The sequence below is a fragment of the Tachysurus vachellii genome, chromosome 1 (genome assembly GCF_030014155.1).
Source record: "Tachysurus vachellii isolate PV-2020 chromosome 1, HZAU_Pvac_v1, whole genome shotgun sequence".
NCBI classification, from domain to species: Eukaryota; Metazoa; Chordata; class Actinopteri; order Siluriformes; family Bagridae; genus Tachysurus; species Tachysurus vachellii.
Window position 1 is genome coordinate 31,139,947 of NC_083460.1, and position 20,736 is coordinate 31,160,682.

General features: G+C 37.9%; 2 protein-coding genes across 2 annotated transcripts; both read right to left on the bottom strand.

The window, feature by feature from the left end:
- Positions 1-423: 423 nt before the first annotated feature.
- vcam1b (vascular cell adhesion molecule 1b) lies at positions 424-6,883 on the bottom strand. The gene is made up of 7 exons (XM_060882965.1): positions 6,724-6,883; positions 5,979-6,254; positions 5,583-5,888; positions 4,403-4,684; positions 3,061-3,369; positions 2,624-2,899; positions 424-2,121 (listed from the first exon to the last, which is right to left on the bottom strand). The coding sequence occupies exons 1-7, from the start codon at positions 6,815-6,817 to the stop codon at positions 1,700-1,702; spliced, it is 1,965 nt and encodes a 654-aa protein (XP_060738948.1). The 5' UTR covers positions 6,818-6,883; the 3' UTR covers positions 424-1,699.
- An 8,594-nt stretch (positions 6,884-15,477) lies between these two features.
- On the bottom strand, positions 15,478-18,587 carry gpr88 (G protein-coupled receptor 88). The gene has a single exon (XM_060864873.1). It carries the CDS (start codon positions 18,434-18,436, stop codon positions 17,426-17,428), a length of 1,011 nt encoding a protein of 336 aa, XP_060720856.1. The 5' UTR covers positions 18,437-18,587; the 3' UTR covers positions 15,478-17,425.
- Between the last annotated feature and the right edge of the window lie 2,149 nt (positions 18,588-20,736).

Here is a 20,736-nt window from a genome sequence, read left to right on the forward strand (position 1 = left end):
AATGGAGCTGCTCTTTATTTTTAAGATTTTTTTTTTGAGGAAGGGACATTAGATCATGGTTACATCCTGGATCATCTTGAAAAACCTATCATGGGAAACTGGAACAGAGCCTAGAACATAATCAAGTAATTACTTTGGCACAAAGCAGCATAATGTTCTCTGCTCTGTGGCTCTCTGTCCTGCTGATTTTACATCTTTACCTATGACAGAGATGTTCATAAGACGCTTTAGATTCTGATAAGTGTAACTGTAACTATAAAGAAATAAAAAGATAGATAAATGTGGAGTTTGTAAATAAATTAAATTGTGTTTGTTCCCAAATTACTTTTTTTTATATATAATGGAAAGGCTGAAACTTTTGGTTTTTAAAACTTTATCCAATATCTTTGGTGCCCCAGAGAATAAAAAAAACCTCTAGCAGAATTTGACCATTTTTCATTTATTGGCTTAATAATAATAATTACATGGCACTGTCTGACTGCTTGTCTTGTCAGTCATGTGCAAAAAATGAATAAGATTACATTAAAATAAAACATTCAAACATTCAAATATTCAAATATTAAATGTTACATTATTTACAATTTAAATATGCATTACATTTTTTCTGCATGAACATAAAAAAACTTACATGGAGGTGAAAAACAAAAGAAGCAGGTCAGGAGGTTGGAATTCTAACAATTATTATGTTGTATTTTTTACAACGTTTCATTGTTTTCATCATGAAACAGATTGAGACATTCATCTATATAAACAGTTCCTGAATTCTTCCACTCAGCAAAAAGAAAAGCAAAACAATGTCTAAATAAATCCCTAGACAATTCCCTAATCTTTATACACCACATTGCTGTAAAATTAGTAAAACTGAAAGTAAGTCATGGAAAGTTCCACCTCACATCATGTTTTTATATCAGAGGGACAAAGATTTTATACAAACACTAACTAGACCTAATGGCAACCCTAAATGTCACACATCAATTCTGATGTCATATTAGATATTAGAGAGATAAGAAGGCCTCTTGTTTCACTCAGCAACTATTTACCAGATAATATATTGACTATTGATCTGGAGGGACTATATTACACATGAAAAAGTTGCTTAAAAAAACATTTCTGCAAAATATACAAATACATCAGGTTCTCTGACCATATCTCTTTTACACAAACACACACACACACACACACACACACACACACACACAGACACACACATACACATACACAAACACACACACACAAATGTTACAGATGTCTGAGACTAATACCCCAACAGAGATAAAAATTGGTCCCGACAGGGCGGTTTAGTTGACTCAGTCTAATTCAGATCAGTGTTGTCTGTTCAGCCGTGTAACTCGGTTTAGTGCAGAGTGATTCAGTTCACCAGTGTGAGATTTAATATACTGTAGCAGAGTGTGATTCGGTTCACTGAAGTAAAATTCCGTTCAGTGGAGTACAATTTGGTTTACCAGAGTTTGTTTAGTGAAGTGTGAATCAGTTCAAGCAGTGTGATTCATTTACAATCTGATTCATTCTTTCAGAATATTCAGTCTCCCAGTCAGTAATTCAGTTTAGCAGAGACTGTTTCAATTCTGAATCTCCACGGTATGTGATTCAGTTCAGCAGAATGTGTGCCTGATTATGTTCAGTAGATTCTGCTTCAGTTTAATACAGGAGACTAAGTTTGTGTTTTTGTTCAAGCAGTTTATGGTATGCCCTCAGTCAGCTCATAGAAGCCTTTCCTTTTTGCTCTTCTTATATAATCTAGGGTGCTGAGTACTGTAGCCAGAACTCCAAGTCCAATGACTGGAATTATAAAATCAGTTGAATTAATTCTTTTTAACAGAGGTGATTCTATATTCTTGCTTGTTACATTTATTGTGAAAATCTTATTCTCAGAACCCAGGGCATTGGTAGCAGTGACCTGGTACAGTCCTGAGCTGTTGGCAGTGAGGTTAACCAGCAAGAAGGTCCCATTGGAAGAGTAAATGTCACTTCCGTTGTCCAGTTTCCTTAAGGTAATTTCAGATGGTGGAAAGCTCACATACTGGCAGCAAACTGTGATTGTTTCACCCTCTTGAACCGTGTTTGAAGGGTACACTGTGACATTGATATTCCTTGGCGGTGCTATTGTTGGAAAAGAAGACGAAATGACAAAAGAAGCTTAGAATGATTCATTCATTTTGCTTTAAATGATAAAACAGATTATTACATAGTAATAAATTACAGACGGCATCAACCCCAATTTCTAGATTCCAGCAAAAAGCCATGAAGCTATGCCACCTGTATAGAATCCAGTGTAGTTTTTTTTAACCTTTTCAAAGACACATAATTGAGCTTATGGGAGTGAGGATGCAAACCATCAAACTATGCTGGACTCTGACCCTTCTAAGTCTGAGAAAATTATGGGATCTTAAGTTCCAAAATTATGGAATCTTGGTTGGCAACATTCATCTAGAGGCTGCTCATCTCTAATATAGAACTACTCAATCTTATACAGTCTTGGTTAGAGTCTGTAACCAAACCAAAATGTCCTGGATTGTGGAACTATCTAAATAGTCACTAAGTAGGAAAACAAGACTTATATACATAGGTCAGGATGATAGTTGAAGGGAGACCTCATTCTTACCTTGTACAGTTATCTGGACCATCTCTCTCTGCTGGCCATATCTGTTAACAGCTTCACACACGTAGATGCCAGAGTGCAATACATTAGTATAGGATATGCTAAAAGAGGTTTGGGTCCCATTACTGGAAACTAATTTAGTCTCTTCTCCATTCCACACCCTACTTAATGTCACATGTCCCTCTGGATAACTGGCAGTCTGGCAGGAGATAGTCACAGTCTCCCCTTCATTCAGTTGCTTCTGGGGTCTCACATCAATGGTGGTATTCTTGGGTGAATCTATAAAACCACAATAATACTGTCAAGGTTGACAGTAACAAGTAATAATAACCTTGGAATGTATGAAAAACCTTATAACATTTGATTTGGAAATAAGACCTATTTATTGGAGACAATACACCCAAAACTATAACTTCACCCAAACAAGCAGTTTCACTCACATTGTACTGCCAGTGTGGTATTTGCTGTCTTCTGTAACCTCCAATCTTGTTTTCCGATCTTTAGTGATACCTTGCAGGTAAACGTCTTATTTTGGTCACTGTCCTTAGGCTTGATGGGGATAGTTAAGCTAAGGTTTTGCAGCTTTTCTGAGAAATTTCCACGTACTGACTGCAGCTCAAGCTCTCCGTACATCCATTGCATATGAAAACAGTCGACTGGGAAGATGTTATGAACTGTACAGGTCAGGTTGGTCACTTTTCCTTCCATAATGGGTCCAGAAATTTCAATGGCAGGATCTGAGGGAAAGGCTTGTATAAAAAAAAAAAGAAACCTTGTTAATGGCTTATAAAAAAGGAGCATGGCTTCCTGAAAGGATCTGAGCAAGAACATTTTGTGGAATGACATCAGCATTGAAAAGGCTTCAGGGTAGCAGAGCTCAAAGATACTGTACTCCCATTTTCATAAACCTAGAGCTGCTTTATCATGCCTGCTCCTCCTTATCCTCCCAAATCACTGAATCAGTGGCTGCCTCTTATCAGAGCCGACATAAACTGCTTTTGGAATTAATCAGATGCTGTACTGGCTTAGTCAAAGGCTACACAGCACTCAAGTATAATGCTTGGTTTGGTATTAAGTTATAGATTACCAGAGTGTAATTTAACCTGCTTTGCAAGCGACACTATCCAAACATTCCTTTAAAAATCTGAGGATTCTTAGGTAGGTTTTGGAGAGATAACTGTTTATAGTATTTTTGTATAGTATTTCAGAGGCCTGGGAAAGCTAATGATATAAAAAAATTTTTCTAAAAAAAATATATAAAAAATTCCATAAAAAATTATTTTCTAAAATAACTGATATTTTTCTGTTATAAAATCTGATATATTTAAAAATGTTTAAGTTTATTAGTGGGATGTATTAAGATCATTAAATTTGACCTTTTTTCATTTTAATTTATTCATTGTTGTATTTTATATAATTTCTTTTATTGATGGTTAAGCCATTGGTTTGCTGGTAATTGGTTAGCAAAGATATATATGATACATATGATTTGTTTTAACACTGCTCACTCCTAGTTCTACTTGGCACAGTCTTTGATAAGGAAATAATGGATTGTTCATGAAAGAGTGCACACAAAGTATCAGCACACATCAGTATCTTGAATATAGACAAATGTATCTAGTATTGCCTGTTATTAGACTAAGATTATTGAATCTATTTCTACCGATTTCAAACTTTAACATTTCTTATTCAACTTGTAGATCATTTTGCATCATTTTAGAAATTAATGATTAAAATCAGCACAAGTATATAATTACTAAGTAAAGCTTGAATGATACTTACAGTAAACCTTAATCTCTGTGTGCTTGGACTTCACAACAGAGCCACATTGAACTTCACAAATGAACGTTCGGTTATCCTCCAGACCAACGGTCCATGGGCCTAACTGGGATACGAATACCTCGCTGTCAGCAGTTCTGCTCAGACGTGGTTGATGTGTTTCATTCTTCCAGGTGATATGAGAGTGAGGACAGCCTGAGCTATTGCAGAACAGTGTCATAGAGGAACCTCGCTCTACTCGGATGAAGCTCGAATTTGGCTGCAGGGACACCAGCAGAGGAGGGGCTGAGAGAGAAAAGTTGGCTGTGAGGGTCAAATTGTCAAACTGGAGCATGTAAAAGAACAAACACTGTCTTTTCATTAATGGCGCTTCATGCTGATAATGAGAAATCGCTGGAATTATGTATATTTGGTCTGTTTTTTTCTCTACAGGGAGTTTCAGTATTAGAGCTCAGCGCTCACAATGGATCCCAGATGTTTTGTTATAAAATGTTTTGTTATACTTTTATACAGCACGCTTAAGACATTATTTTCAGACTTTTAATTAACAAGCCATATTTGGTGTGAAAGAGCTTAATATTATACATCTATAATGTGCTAACATCAATTCAGAAAGCAAACATATTTTTTAATTTACTTTTGTATATCAATAATATCTGAAAGGAGCAGTTTGTAATATTTAGATTCATCCGCAGCCCAAGAGGTACAGTAAGTTGCAATACATTAATAACTCCGCTGTTTTCCCTAAATAAGTGCTCCATCCCTTTATTCATATGGCCTATGACTCTGAGTTGTAAGAAAATAAGGACTGTCTACAAAAAGAGTCTTTGACTGTGCAAAAAAAAAATTGAAACCTGAAACAATAAACGTACCCATATTTGATGCATGGCAAGATAATGACAAGTTATTTTCTTAAATTATCTACCATATCTTTAGGATTCTAAGATCATTACAGGTCTTGAATCACATTAACATTACAAACTGCACCTTTATGTCAAGGATTGTCAGTTCAAGTGCAACAAATCCTGCTTTCCCATCTTACTGAGTTGCACAGAAAAAATAACTTGTATAATATACACTTATACTGTGTGGCCCAGCTGCAGACAAACAGCAGGGAATAAGAATCTTTACATGTTGTGACAGAAACACAGAGAAAAATACATAGCAGGGTAATAAAACTTACAAAGGACAGCCATGGACACAGTGGTCTCTCTGGTTCTCCTCTCTGGTGGCAGGTTATCAAGATTGAGTGTGACTCGACACATTATTAACTCTCCTGTGTCATTGAGCTGTGGTTTAAAGGTGTACTTGGATTGAATGGATTTAATGCCATGTTCTCCTTCCTGTGTATAGACCACGTTTCCTCCTCTCAGCCATTCCACTGTCATGAGTTCTGCTGGATAAACATCTGAAACCTTGCAGGTCACGGTGTTCTCCTTCCCTAACACCAAGTTGTCATGTCCAGAGACAACTGGATCATTTGGAAAAGCTGAAATTTAATAAAACAAGCAATTAAATTTAACCGTGCTCTTGTCTCAGGGTAGATTAAAGTACATTACTGATTAATAAATTAACTTACAGTACACTTGGATTTTCACTTTTCCCTCCTTGGACTTGCCCTGGCAGGTTAACTTGCACACAACTGAATATTCATGATGTTTTTGAACTCTTTTGTAGAGCAAAGTTGTTTTATTCGGGAACATCTGGATGTAAGCATTCAAGGGCTTGTCCTCTAAATTTTGCCAGGAGAATGTCATTTTGCCAGTGCATTGATCCGCTTGACATGTGATCTCCTCTCTGTCTCCCACTCGAAACAGTGGATTCATTGGACTGATCTTCACTGATAGAGAGAAAACTTTGGAAAGAAATTGCAATTATTTTGTAGATTTGCATTTATAGTATAATTCAGAATCAGAATTAAAATGATTCAGAATCATAATTATATTTAGAATCACACTGAGACCACTTATGAGATTACTTTCAAATGTTATCAGAAAACATCTGAGCTCTTTTAATAAATATTCTTTGTTCCCATTTTGGTTCAAAAAGCTGAAAATGTACAGTATTTTATAACAAGAAAAAAACACAACTAATTTCTTACACAGAAAAAAATAACATTAATTCAAATATTTGCATATACTTGGTGCAGGTTCCTCTCAATTAAAAAAAAAAAATGTTGCAAAATATTTTTTAGCTTGAGCAAAATCAAAAAACATATACCTGCAATTAGTAAAAAAAAAAAGCAAATGTAAAGCACTGAAAAAAAAAAACAACCACAAAAACATTCATTGTACATTCATGCCTGGAATTAAAAAATTACGTACCTGCTGTAGAGCAGAGGAGGAACTGCAGGAGAACACATAGAACTGAAGCCATGTTGAAATTCTTTAAATCCACTAACATGAACACTGAGTTCATGAGAACACTGCAAACACTGAGTATTAAATTAATGAAGTACTTTGCAGACCTACAAAGTACTACGGAGTCAATTCACTGTGAGCAGCTTTATAGTCAAGATGAAGGGGGTGGTATTTAGGTCAGAGAAGGAAGGCTGGAGCAGTAACACAAACACGCACGCACGCACGTACGCGCACACACACACACACACACACACACACACACTTCAAACACCAAAAAAGCCCTGCTTAAAATTCCCCTAGTGGAGGAGGTGGCTGTCTGTGAAACTCTCCTCATTCATTTTCATTCAGGACAAGAAGTCCTGTTGTTACAACCCTATTGTTACTTATCTTAAGTGATATAACTAACCTCAATATTTCCGAAGGGACTTTACCAATGGGGCTAATTGTAAAAATTGATAATGTTGAGGTACTTTTTTTGAATAATTTTATAAACTAACTGGTTCTATTGTATTATGTTTGCCTGTTCACACTGACACACTCATGTCAGGCTAGCAGTGTTTCCAGTAGCTAAAAAAACAGCTAGGCAAGAAGTTCAATTCCAGCTAATGGTAATATTGTGTATTTACATGATAATTAACGTTTTTCTTGAATTTTCTTAATCAATTAGCAAACTAGTGTAGTGTCTTTCATGCATATGACCAACAACAATTGTTGTATTATTCTTTTTTCATTGTCATAAATGTATTTCATGACAAAGTTATTAATGTGAAATGACTTTTGACAGATTTGTGGCAGTTACCTTTTCACTCAGAACTTCATGCTCTACATGCTACCATCTCTGCTGCTGCCACCTAGTGTGTATGAAGAGGTTGAGCTCATAATGAATGCTGTTGTTGTTGTTGTTGTTGTTGTTGTTCAATCGTCTGCTCCTTGTTCGGGGTCACCACAGTGGATCATCTGGTACGCATATTAGATTTGACTCTTCCTGACCCAACCTTCCCATTTTATCCTGGTTTGGGACCAGAACAGAGAGTTGTTGAGCTCATAATGAATATTACCGGAAATATCACAATGCATGATATGGGAAGCACTTCTGTCTTGGCAGTAATTTGTATTACAAAATTTGAGATAAAGGTCCTATTTTCATGTCATATTGTTTCAGTGCTGCACAACAACTTGCAAACTATTGCACACGTTACACAAGTCTATATAAATTCTGTGATGTTTATGCAAAATACATCCATGACAAGTTTTCTTTAAACATTGCTATTGTTTGTTATTTATTATTTATTTTCTAATGCTGCTTAAAACGTGTATTATTTACTTTAATAAATTAAATATGTTATTCATTATTAAAAAGGAAGCTTTGCAAGAATAAAGTACTTGAACTTGAAATAACATGATCACATGCTTACATATTGATGTAACATAATAATGATAATTATAATATTGGATGTTCTATTCAAATGTTATGCAATCATTTGATTAATGTGGTGAAAAATAACACCTGGCACGAAATTACCACTCCGGTTGTCAAAGCTTTTGTTTTTCTGCTGTTTTGAGCTATTTTTAGGTAGAATTTACTATTTTTATATACTAATCTACAATCCACAGTTGCTGATTAATCCTATTATAAGTGTTCTGATTATTATATTGTGATGTGTTTGGTAATACCACAGGTTGAATACAAGGTTAGAAATTTCCCAGAAATCCAGAGTTGAAGAGAAACCGAATGTTTAGAAGAAATCCTTGTGGCAAAAGCCCACAATCTAAATTATTACATAAGAGCTCTGATTATTATCAGGTGATGTGTGTAAAAAGCTACTGGTTGGTTACAGACTGTGGAATTTCCATGAACAAGGAGGAAGCAAAAGTTGGAAAAGATGGAATGAGAGCCAAGAGCAATAGAGTATCACAATAGACAGGAAGCTGTTATTAGGGCAATGAACAAAACATACGGGGATTTTACAAACTAAAGCATGAAAAGCCCAAAAGGTTTTGTTTATATTTCTTTTGCAAAAATATATATAATTATATATAAATATAAATAAATAAATATTCTTTATACAGTGTCAATTTGTTCACAGTTTTGTGAAACCTTTAGAAATTCCTGTATTTCTGCATACAATATGACCCAAAACCTCAACCGAATTCCTAAAAGTTTCAATTCGATTCAATTCAAATTTATTTGTATAATACTTTTAACAATGGACATTGTCTCAAAGCAGCTTTACAGAACATAAGAAACATAATACAAAATAGGTAATATTAGACAAAGATTAATATAACAACTAACTGCCTGGTGTAGAGCCAACAACCTTTCTCTGAATGTGGATAAAACTAAAGAGATGGTTGTGGACTTCAGGAGAGCACAGAGTGACCACTCTCCGCTGAACATCGACGGATCATCTGTGGAGATCGTCAAGAGCACCAAATTTCTTGGTGTTCATCTAGCGGAGAACCTCACCTGGTCACTCCACACCAGCGCCATCACCAGGAAAGCCCAGCAGCGTCTCTACTTCCTACGAAGGCTGAGGAAGGCACATCTCCCTCCCCCCATCCTGACCATGTTCTACAGAGGGACCATTGAGAGCATCCTGAGCAGCTGCATCACTGTCTGGTTCGGGAACTGCACCATCTCAGATCGCAAGACCCTGCAGCGGATTGTGAGGACAGCGGAGAAGATCATTGGGGTCTCTCTTCCCTCTATCACAGACACTTACACCACACGCTGCATCCGCAAAGCCAACAGCATTGTGGATGACCCCACACACCCCTCACACACACTCTTCACCCTCCTGCCATCTGGAAAAAGGTACCGAAGCATTCGGGCCCTCACGACCAGACTGTGTAACAGTTTCTTCCCACAAGCCATCAGACTTCTCAACAACTGAAATGTACTGCACTGAGCACAACATACACACACATCATCTGTATGGACTGCATAGACCCTCACAAAACACACACACTGACACAACATACTGTTTACATGTTGCTTACAATCCAGCAAACTGTTTACATGCTGTTTTGCACACCTTGTCTGCTGTTTTTTGCACAAACTGTCCCAACATTTCAGCCGTTTTTGCACATTCATTCATTCATTCATTTTCTACCGCTTATCCGAACTACCTCGGGTCACGGGGAGCCTGTGCCTATCTCAGGCGTCATCGGGCATCAAGGCAGGATACACCCTGGACGGAGTGCCAACCCATCACAGGGCACACACACACACACACTCATTCACTCACGCAATCACACACTAGGGACAATTTTCCAGAGATGCCAATCAACCTACCATGCATGTCTTTGGACCGGGGGAGGAAACCGGAGTACCCGGAGGAAACCCCCGAGGCACGGGGAGAACATGCAAACTCCACACACACAAGGTGGAGGCGGGAATCGAACCCCGACCCTGGAGGTGTGAGGCGAACGTGCTAACCACTAAGCCACCGTGCCCCCCGTTTTTGCACATATTGTACAATATCTCAGCCATTTCGCACATACTATATTAACACATACAGTATTAACACTGGTCGGTCGGCGCTGTTTCTGTGACTGTTTACTATTTATTGTCTTTTGTGTACTGCATTTTTTGTACTTTTTGTATTGTCTTGTAACTTTGTGTCTGCACTGTCATTGTCCTGCACTGTCATTGTCCTGCACTGTCTTTTGTCCTGCACTGTCTTTTGTCCTGCACTGTCTTGTCCTGCACTGTCTTTTGTCCTGCACTGTCTTGTCTGTCTTGTTTGTCTTGTACTGAAATGTTTGCACCAGGTTGCACAGTTGCACTTTATGTGGCTAAGACTACTTACAAGTCTTTAGCCCTGTCTTTGTTTTATGTAGCACCACAATCCTGTAGAAATGTTGTCTCATTTCACTGTGTACTGCAACAGCTATATATGGTTGAAATGACAATAAAAGCTTCTTGACTTGACTTGACTTGACTTGATATAATACAAAAATTCAAGATTAATGTTAGATTTATTTTTACGTGTTTGTATTTATCACCAATGAGCAAACCTGCTGTGACTGAGGCGACTGTGGTGAGGAAAAACTCTCTTAGATGGAAGAGCAAGAAACCTTGAGAAGAACCAGACTCAAAAAGGAACCTCAACCTCATTTGGGTGACACTAGAGGGTGTGATTATAAATATACAGTCTGAGAATTGTGTATTGATGAGAAGGTTGTTGTACAGTAGTTGGCATCTCCTCTTAGAACGTCCAAATACTTCATGAGGAGGAATAACCAATGCTGGTGGATCTTTAGATGTTTCAGGATGGGAAGATAAAGAGAAGCAGTGGAGAGGAACTAGCATAGCTGCTGTTCTTAATATTAGCAAGCACTAGATGATAATGTGCATTTGATCAGATGTACTAGTTTAGTACTATATGCAGTATTATGTGTATGCCTGACCAAAGAGATATGTCTTTAATTTACATTTAAACTAGGAAAGATTACATATATGTGACTTTTGATTTTAATATCTGCTGTGATCTTCTTTGTGAAACAATAACTGCATGTAAAGTTTCTGGTAACTTCTGATCAGTCCTTCACAATGGCTTAGAAAAATGTTATCAAATTCCTCAACAGCTTCAGCACAGGGATTTTGGTGAGTATCCTCACAAGAACTGCTTCCATTAGGTCCATTCACAACTTTTCTGGACTTTCCAAAACATATTACCACCACCATGTTTTACAGACGATATAAGGTTCTTATTCTGGAATTTAGTATTTTTCATGCTCCAAAAATAATGCTTCTCATTTTAAACCAAAAAAAATTATTTTCATCTCATTTCTCCACAAATTATTTTTCCAATAGTCCTCTGGCTTGTCCACATGATTTTTAGCAAACTTCATGGCAGCAATGCTCTTTTTGGTGAGTAGTGGCTTTCTCCTTACAACTCTGCCATGCACACCAAAGCTGCTCAGTGTTCACCTAATGGCAGACTCATGAACATAAACATTAGCCAAAGTAAAAGAGGCCATTAGTTGATTTGAAGTTACTCTGGGTTCCTTTCTGACCCAATGGACAATTATGGGCATTATGGAGTGATCTTTGTTGGTTGACCACTTCTGTGGAGGGTAGCAATGGTCTTAAATTTCCTCCATTTGTACAGAATCTGTCTGACTTTAGATTTGTGGAGTCCAAACTCTTTCCAGCTGATTTTGTAAATCTCTTTTTCTGAAGTCCTCATGATCCTTGCCATAGTCCTCTTCCACAAACACAAGTCATAAACATCAGACTTTAATATATCAGACTTTTTTTATCTGCATTTTTCATTGGAATCAGATGAACTTTAATTTGACCTTGAAATTAAATAGTAATCCTATAGGTTCACATACTTTTGCCTCTCACAGATATATAATATTGGAACATTTTCCTGAAAAAAAAAACAATTATGAGGTATAATATATTTGTCTGATTTGTTTGCTTTGGTTCACTTTTTCTGCTTTTGGGACTTGTGTGAAAGTCTGATGATGGTTTTTGTCTTGAAATGGTTGCTGCAATGTGATGGGTGTTCTCAATTTTGTGAGATACTGTATATGTATGCATGTAGTACATAACTTAAGTTAAACATGAAATAATTAGACGAATGTCAGAGTTAATATTTGGCATGGATTCAATTTTGAGGGTGTTTTGTTGTTCTTCTGGGTGTTTTGTTGTTCCTGAAATCACCGCTGATTTATTTTCGTTTTTGAGAATATACCAAATAGTTGATCTGGCCAAACCTAATGATTTTGCTATAATTTTTTTGATATTTAATGCTGATGATGATGATTGCTTCCTTCATTGGCAGTAACCTCATGGGACTTTATATTGATAAATATGAAGAATGATGATATAATATAAATATACTGAGGGAATAACACAGATCTTGCCAATTAGGCTCTCTTTGTTTAAGATATTAAGATGTATTTTTTTTCATTAATAACTATACTAGAAGTTGAAATAACTCAAAAAGCCTAATGGAATATATTGCCTTATTTTTTGTTGACTTAATGCTTTTTTCCTTTCAATTATGGAAGGGTGAAGTATATTTGGATCTTTTTTATATGTGTCAGATGTGCAGATTTAGTAAACTCCAATCCCCAACATCCCCCAAAGTCTACAAACATGGTGGCACCAGACTTCAACACCCAGAACACACATATGCACTTCCTTATTCACATTCAGTGTCTTACTCCTACACACACCTGTTTTCGGTCACCCTGCACTCACAGTTGCAGTTTAAAAGGAATTTCTTTTCCATCAGGTATATGCTCAGTTACACACTGTCCTGATGTTATTATGGCTTTTTATTGTGTTTGATTGCCTAGCCCCATTGTCATTGTTTGCAGATCGTGGCTGTATTTATTTTTATTTTATTTTATTATTATTTCTTAACCTGTCTGCAATCATTTAGTGATCATATAGACTGTTATGGTGTACATGTTAATGCAAAATTCTTCTTTTTTTGTAGACACAAAATGCAGAGCTCCAACTGTTTGTCTCAGCCATTCAACAAATGATAATCTTCATAAAGTCCTCATTTACAACAACATACTTTAAGAATTGTTAAAATGACTTTTTGGCCTCTTGGCCCTGCACTACTCTGCTCAAACCACAACCCAAATAGGACTTGAACCCACATTCCCTGGGGCTGCAGCATGCCCTTCAGCACCAGATGGCTTGTGGCAGAGCTGTCACTCATACAGGGGATGATCATAGAAAATTCTAAAGAAAAATATAGAAATATATACAAAAAGCTAAATTATCCCCTTCTAAAAAGTACTCACACAAAGACATAATAACCTAAGACATGTTTTTTCTACACTGTTAAAAACTACCATGGATTATACTAAAAGAAAATTGTGTTCCAGGCAACTAAATCATTACAGGCAACTGTTTTAGGTATCATTTTTTTCAGTGTAGTTGAGACATTGATATGTGACACAGTATATAACTGCTTGTATATCATATCATGCAATATTTTAGCAGAAGGCCACCTTGGGTTCTAATTCTGTCAGTCAGCATTGGCCATAGACTCACCAAAACTAGACCAAAAAAAGGTAGCTTGGTTTGATTAATCTCACATTATGTTGAAGCACAACGATGGTAGGGTCAGAATTTGGCACCCAGAGCATGAATCCATTGACCAAACTGCTTTGCGTCAACAGTCCAGACTGGTGGAGGTTGTTTAATGGTGTGGGGATTGTTTGAGTCTTTGAACCTGCTTATATAAATCATTACTTGAATGCTACAGTCTATTTGCGTATTTTTGCCTATTCTGCTTTCCACATGAAACAAAAAGTGTTTTAGTAAATGTCTTAAACTGGTTTCATGAACATGACAATGAGAATACTTTTGTTCAGTGTCCTTCCCAGTCACAAGATCTGAATTCAACAGAACACAACTAAATAATTGACAGAAATTGCGTGATGCAATCATATAAACATGGACCAGAATGTTAAAGGAATATTTCCAACATCTTGTGAAATCCATGCCACAAAGAACTAAGGCTGTTTTTAATAAGAAAATATTGTGACCCCAGAAAGGTTGCATCATTTGCTAACAAGAATTCTCATTAACACAGTAAAGTGTCTTTACTCATGATCTCATCCTGACTCATTCTTATTTTTGGCTAATCTTTGTGTTGGACCTGACAATGGAAGTTTTTACTACAGTCCTCTTTCTTTACCTAAATATGGCTAAATTTGGTCGTAATCTACCTTCTAATTAACAAACTAACATCACTTTGCACTTTTTTAAACCCTTGCCTTGGATAAACTGAGAGGAGCAGCAGAGAGGAAAGTTAATGACAGAGTTATAAAGGTCACCATATTCACATCAAATTGTGCCAGATTAAAAAATACTCTACAGCTACCACAAGACAAAGTATAAGTGCAGAATGATGTACACAACTTTCTATTGTAAGATGTTAAGGAGAGGGACAGGGGGGATTGTTCTGATGTGAATAATACCTGTATATCAAAAATGTGTGTGTGATGTTCTGCAAAGACTGCAAAGACTGAGGAAGAGAAGAAAAATGTTTCTCTCTTTCTCCTTTTATGTATATCTTTTTGTCAAGTGTCATGACTTTTGAATGTTTTTTTTAAATGTTTGAAACTTTACAAATCCTGTTTATGAAATTATCTTAAACACAGTTTATCGGCATTCCACCTAAACCTGTTTAAAAGGCTAGACTGTATGCAGGATGACTGCATGCTCCTGGTTATCAACTGTCTAATACTCTAAAAACTCACGAGATAGCAGTTTATAGCATATATACAACGCGATAGCCTCTCAGCTTCATTTTGTTTGGTGGGCTGTAATTAATCTCTAGTCTACTTTTTTATAATCGTATCAGCATACAGTATTAGCATGAAGCATATGTGTGTAATCTAATACATCTAGAAGTTGAATGAATTAAAGCAGAGTTAACTGTGATGTGTATTATTTAGCTGTCACACACCAATCCGATTTCCAGGCTTCTACTCAAACTTTCTATTGTGTTCTATTACTGTAGCTTATAACATTACGTATTATATACCAGATGTTTCCATGGCAACGCCGCAGGATATGAATGGCGACGTGATAAATATACACCCCAAAGAAAGCAGTGAATAGTTTATTACCGTTTAATTGAACATTCTCATACAAATGCAGTTTCACTGAAAAAAGCAGCAGCAGTCTGTAAACTGTTTAGCAAAAAACTCTCACAAGTCAACACTGTGCTTACAAAAACGATATGAAAAACACTGCCTCGTTCTAGTCACATCAACAAAAGGCATGCGTTTGGCACGAACACTGTATTCCTGCAGAAGTGAAAGATGCCCCATCTTATAAGATAGCAAATGCACCTTTGCAATTCAATTAGCCATCCAATCAGGTTGGTAAAGAATATGAAGAAGTGATTTTCATACATTTACATTGCTTGTTTAAAATATTTTTTGTTTAAACATTTTCTTAATGAAAACCTCCCACACACTGATAAGAAAGTTACATTTAGAAACCTATCAACAGTTTTAGAAAGATTATAAACCATTACCCTTTTAAGGAACTATAAAGATTCAGGTTCACCATAAAAATTCATGACATTCTTGGTCCTGTGATTTATGTGCAAATTATGAAAAACTAAACAATTCACAGAATTCACACTGATAGCATAAAATTTGTGTTTTGCTGTTGGCATCCCCATGCACATTGACTCATTAATTTGATTTGTGGTTTCATGAAGATCAGACTTAAACATACCTCGGTATTGAAAGATCAGCATCAACAGGATATTCAAACATTTCTTCGAAATCAGTGTTGCTGCCTTGTTTCATATCTATGTTGGTTTTATGAGCTGTCTATTACTTCAAAAGCATCACATTTTACCCACAAATCATTTTAATCACTGTAAATCACTGCCCAAAATGAAAAGAACAAAACAAAAAAACAAAAACACTTTCCTGTTTTGCAGTAATGAGGTAGAAAAATAAGCTCTGCAGACCCCTAACTCCATAGCTGTGTTTCTACACTGTTATTAGCACATCTCATTGCCTTTCTCTCACAAGGAGCATGTAAGGCTTTGTAATGAGCCAGGGAGACGGATCAGGCTTGTAAGAATAGGGGAAAAAAGGAGAAATTGTCCAGCTGAAGTGTATCACACTAATGGCCACTTGCAGCACAAGGATGAGAGTGTGAAGCAGTGTGTAGTAGAGTGGGTTTTCTTGCTCATTTGAATACTATGTGCAAGCCTAGTTGACCAATTTGAATTAAATGAACTTGAATTAGCGTTGCTAAGTAGCATGCTAAATTATGTTGTTTTGTTTTTTTTGTCACTTTTATAAAGTCTGTAGATGAAAAGCCATAAAAAAATAAAGTTTGTCTGACTTTTTTTTTTCCATTTTTTCCTAAAATGTTTTGCAAGTCACAACGCCTGGGTAACTGTGACACTTGAAATCTACAGTTAAATGTATTTATGATACTCTGAGGCTACGTATTTATTAGTGTGAACAGCAGCAATATACTGAATCTGATGTTTTATTTCAAATTTGTTCCACTTTTATTTGACATTATATGGGGAAAAAACTAACTGAATTAAACCGAACTATACTTTTATTTGTCACTGTGATGTCACTGTGGTGGTACCTTCAAGTTTTGTATCCTTAGCACCTTTTACCTAAAAACTAATTAACTAATTAGTCCATTTTTGGACCTTAAATCATTTAGATGCTATATCGACATTTGGGCTACAAAAGATGAGGGTATCAATCCAGTCACAAGGAAAGGTATTGTGTATATATGAGGCACGGCATGTGTATGTGGTGTTCAAATCTGATACAGATCATCAGGTTTCTAAGTAATATCAGGTGATAAATTGCTAGAGTTGCTTCCATTTTGTAAAACCCTAAACCCTGAATGCAAACAGTGAATCAGAGATGGAGTGTGTGTCTTTCCCTGTCACTGAATGGTACTGCAAAGCTACACATTTTGTGTAGTAGAAAGGGATTCGTAGTGTAGTTATAAGTTGAAAGCTAATCCATTTATGCACCTTAAATCATGTTGTGAACTAGAAAAGATGCATATTTGATGGTACCACCATAGTGACCAAGCGATCCGGCCTTGGAAATGTTGTAAAGTAAGATAAAGTTATCAGGGGCGCGTTAAAAAGTGCATTATTACTGTTAAATATAACTCTTAACTCATCTCTGCTAAAAACGCCCTGCGACTGTTCTGTCGGGGGAAAACGTGAGCGACGGTGCTGACGGTAACGGGCTCAGCGGCCACGGTGGAGCCTCGCCAGAAGTCACCTCTCAGGACGGATCTGAACGCTTTTCTGAACTCCTCGTTCTTCCACGTGTACAGAAACGGATCAGACACGAAGACGGAGCAGAACAGGAGCCAGGCGCACGTGCGAAGCGCCGCCGGTACGGGAGCGAACAGGCCCGCGGTCAGAGTCCAAAGCACGGGCTCGGTGGTCAACACGAACACCAGGCACACGGCCAGTACATGCACACCAAGCCGTTTGTCCTTTCTCGGGAACGAGTACGGCAGGTTGTTGACGAGTTGGAAGTGTAGAACGCTCACGCGCTTAGCACTGATCTGCACGCGCCGGAAGATCTTGAAGTAGCAGTACGTTACAACCGCGGTCTGGCCGAGAATCGTGAGCGCGAGGGTAGCAGCGGCCCAGGGTTCGGAAAGCAGCATCAGCAGCATCAGTCCGCAAGCGAACGCCGGGCGACGAGCCACCGCGAGCCACGGAGGAAGCAGGCACGCGATTGCGACGATCCATGACGCGGCGATCATGGCCTGTGCGCGTCTCCGCTGGTAAAGCGCGTGGTAGGCGGCGGGTGGCTTCGTGATCAACACGTAGCGGTTCACGGCGATCAGCGAGTGCGATAGGAGCGAAACGGTGGCGCCAAGGAACAGCAGCGCGTCCGGTGGAGCAGCTCCGTACAGCGGGGATGATACTGACGCCGCCACGGCCGCCTCGTGCGGCATCCACACAGCGCACACGAGCAAGTCGGCCGCGCAGCCGTTAACGATGAATGCGTTGCTCGCTGTGCGCAGCTTCTTGAAGCTTAACACTAGACCGATGACCAACAGGTTGAGGACGGTGCCGAGAGCGCACATGAAGGAGAACAGTGCGGCGATGGAAATGCGCTCCGCGGCTCCGGTATCACACCGTACAGCCGTAGTGTTCTGCATGACCGCTCACGAGCCTCTCGTTCACATCACATCACATCACATCACATCACAGCTCACTGTCCGAGCGAAGGGAGTGTCACAGTACCGCTCCATCGCTCTATCCGTCTTCCCTGATGCTGATGCTGCAGCCACGGTTTTGTATATCTGTGTGTGTGAGTGTGTGTGTGTGTGTGAGAGAGAGAGAGAGAGAGAGTCTGTGTGTGTGTGTGTGTGTGTGTGAGTGTGTGTGTGTGTGTGAGTGTGTGTATGTGTGTGTGTGAGTGTGTGTGTATGTGTGTGTGTGTTGTGGGGGCGCTCTTCCTCTCTTCATCCTCCCTATGTTCTCTTTTCTTTAGCGCACGCGACCGAGTGAGAGAACAATGATTTTAACAACAGTGGCTTTTAATTCTACTGATGCCGAAAGAAATGAACATTCACATGAACATCACATAGAGGAGTGGCATGGATAGATTGATACCAGAAACTGATGATGGATGGTGCAAAAAAAAAAAAAAAAAAAAAAAAACTACAAAGAAATACCATGTGAGCAAATTTGGTGGATGGAAAAAGCTTGTTTATAAGAGAGGTCATAGGACAAGAGCCAGAATGGTTTGAGCTACCAGGAAAGATAGTAACTCCGCCAGTCTTTATTACATATAACAGAAACAGCTCAGCACAAACAAAACATCAAACCTTGAGGTGAACGGGCTACAAAAGCAGAAGGCTACTTTTGGATGCACTCCTGTCAGCTAAGTACAGGAGTTGAGGGCGATCATGGACACATGCGCCTCAAAACTGTACAAACTGTACAAATCTATGTGCATATTTTCAGCATTTAAGTCAAGGGATTCTAAAAGCTACAGTTTGCTTTTAATGAATTAGTTCATGGTCTCATTTCGTGTATATTTTGGACCATTCTCTTTTCAGATTTAGTTACATGACTGACTCATTTTTCTTTAAATTTACTTACATTTAATGAAATCCCTTTCCCAGTGTTTTAGTGCCAGTGGCTGCCACATAACCACAAAGCATCAAATTTCAGTAAATCATGCTAATGTTTCAGCCAAAATCTTTTTTTTTTATTGTGGTTAAATTTTTGACTACACGCTTGTTTCCAAAAATTCACCTGTCTTTGTTCATTGTACATGTTCATTAGATACACAAGGATGAAGGTGAAGCTTCCTTTTAAAACTCTTCCAGGTAGATCACATTTCTACATCAATTCTATTGAGCATAATGTACTGCTTAGCATAATGGTGCACTAACACTCCTGTGCCAGCTAAACCTTTCTACAGGACTTTGCTGTGATTTGGGGATTTTGCTTTGCCTTGTAAATGGCCAGTTCTGTCGAAGAGTTGTATTGGTCTTCCAGATCTTGCATTGACATCTACAGCTCACCTTACATACCATTTCTTATCATTTTAGACAGTGAAATCGGCACTGAAGCATTTATATCCTTTTACAGCCATCCTCTGCTTTGTATGTATGAATTAGTTTCATTTTCAGAGCCTAAGTCAGCTGCTTTGAGAAGCCGACGGTTGGGGAGTGTGAGGACAATGTATTGAACGGTCCCAGAACATAAAAGACTCTGACTTTTTATTTTATTCCTAATAACAATTCTTGACCTAACCAGTTAGAGTCAACTAAAGCTGAACAATGTAAGAGACTCAAAGTTCAGAGACTGGAACAACTGTAACAGTTTGAAAACATTTTTGGATATGCCATAATTACTAAGTTTCTGTATTCAACATTGTTCAAATATAACTTGACTACAGTGGTGTGAAAAAGTGTTGGCCCCCTACCTGTTTTTTTTGCACATTTTTCACACTTCAATGTTTCAGATAAAACAAAATGTAAATATTAGTCAAAGATAACAAGTAAACAACATGCAGTTTTTAAATGAACATTTTTATTATTAAGAGAACACAAAATCCAAACCTACATGGCCCTGTGTGAAAGTGTTTGCCCCCTAAACCTAATAACTGGTTGGGCCACCCTTAAGCCTTTGTGATAACTTGCAATGAGTCTGTTACTGCGCTGTGGAGGAATTTGTCCACTCGTCTTTGCAGAATTGTTGTAATTCAGCCTCATTGGAGGGATTTCGAGCATGAACCACCTTTTTAAAGGTCATGCCACAGCATCTCAATAGGATTCAGGTCAGGACTTTGACTAGGCCACGCCAAAGTCTTCATTTTGTTTTTCTTCAGCCATTCAGAGGTGGACTTGCTGGTGTGTTTTGGATCATTGTCCTGCTGCAGAACAAGTTTGCTCCAGCTTGAGGTCACAAACACATGGCCGCACATTGTCCTTCAGGATATTCA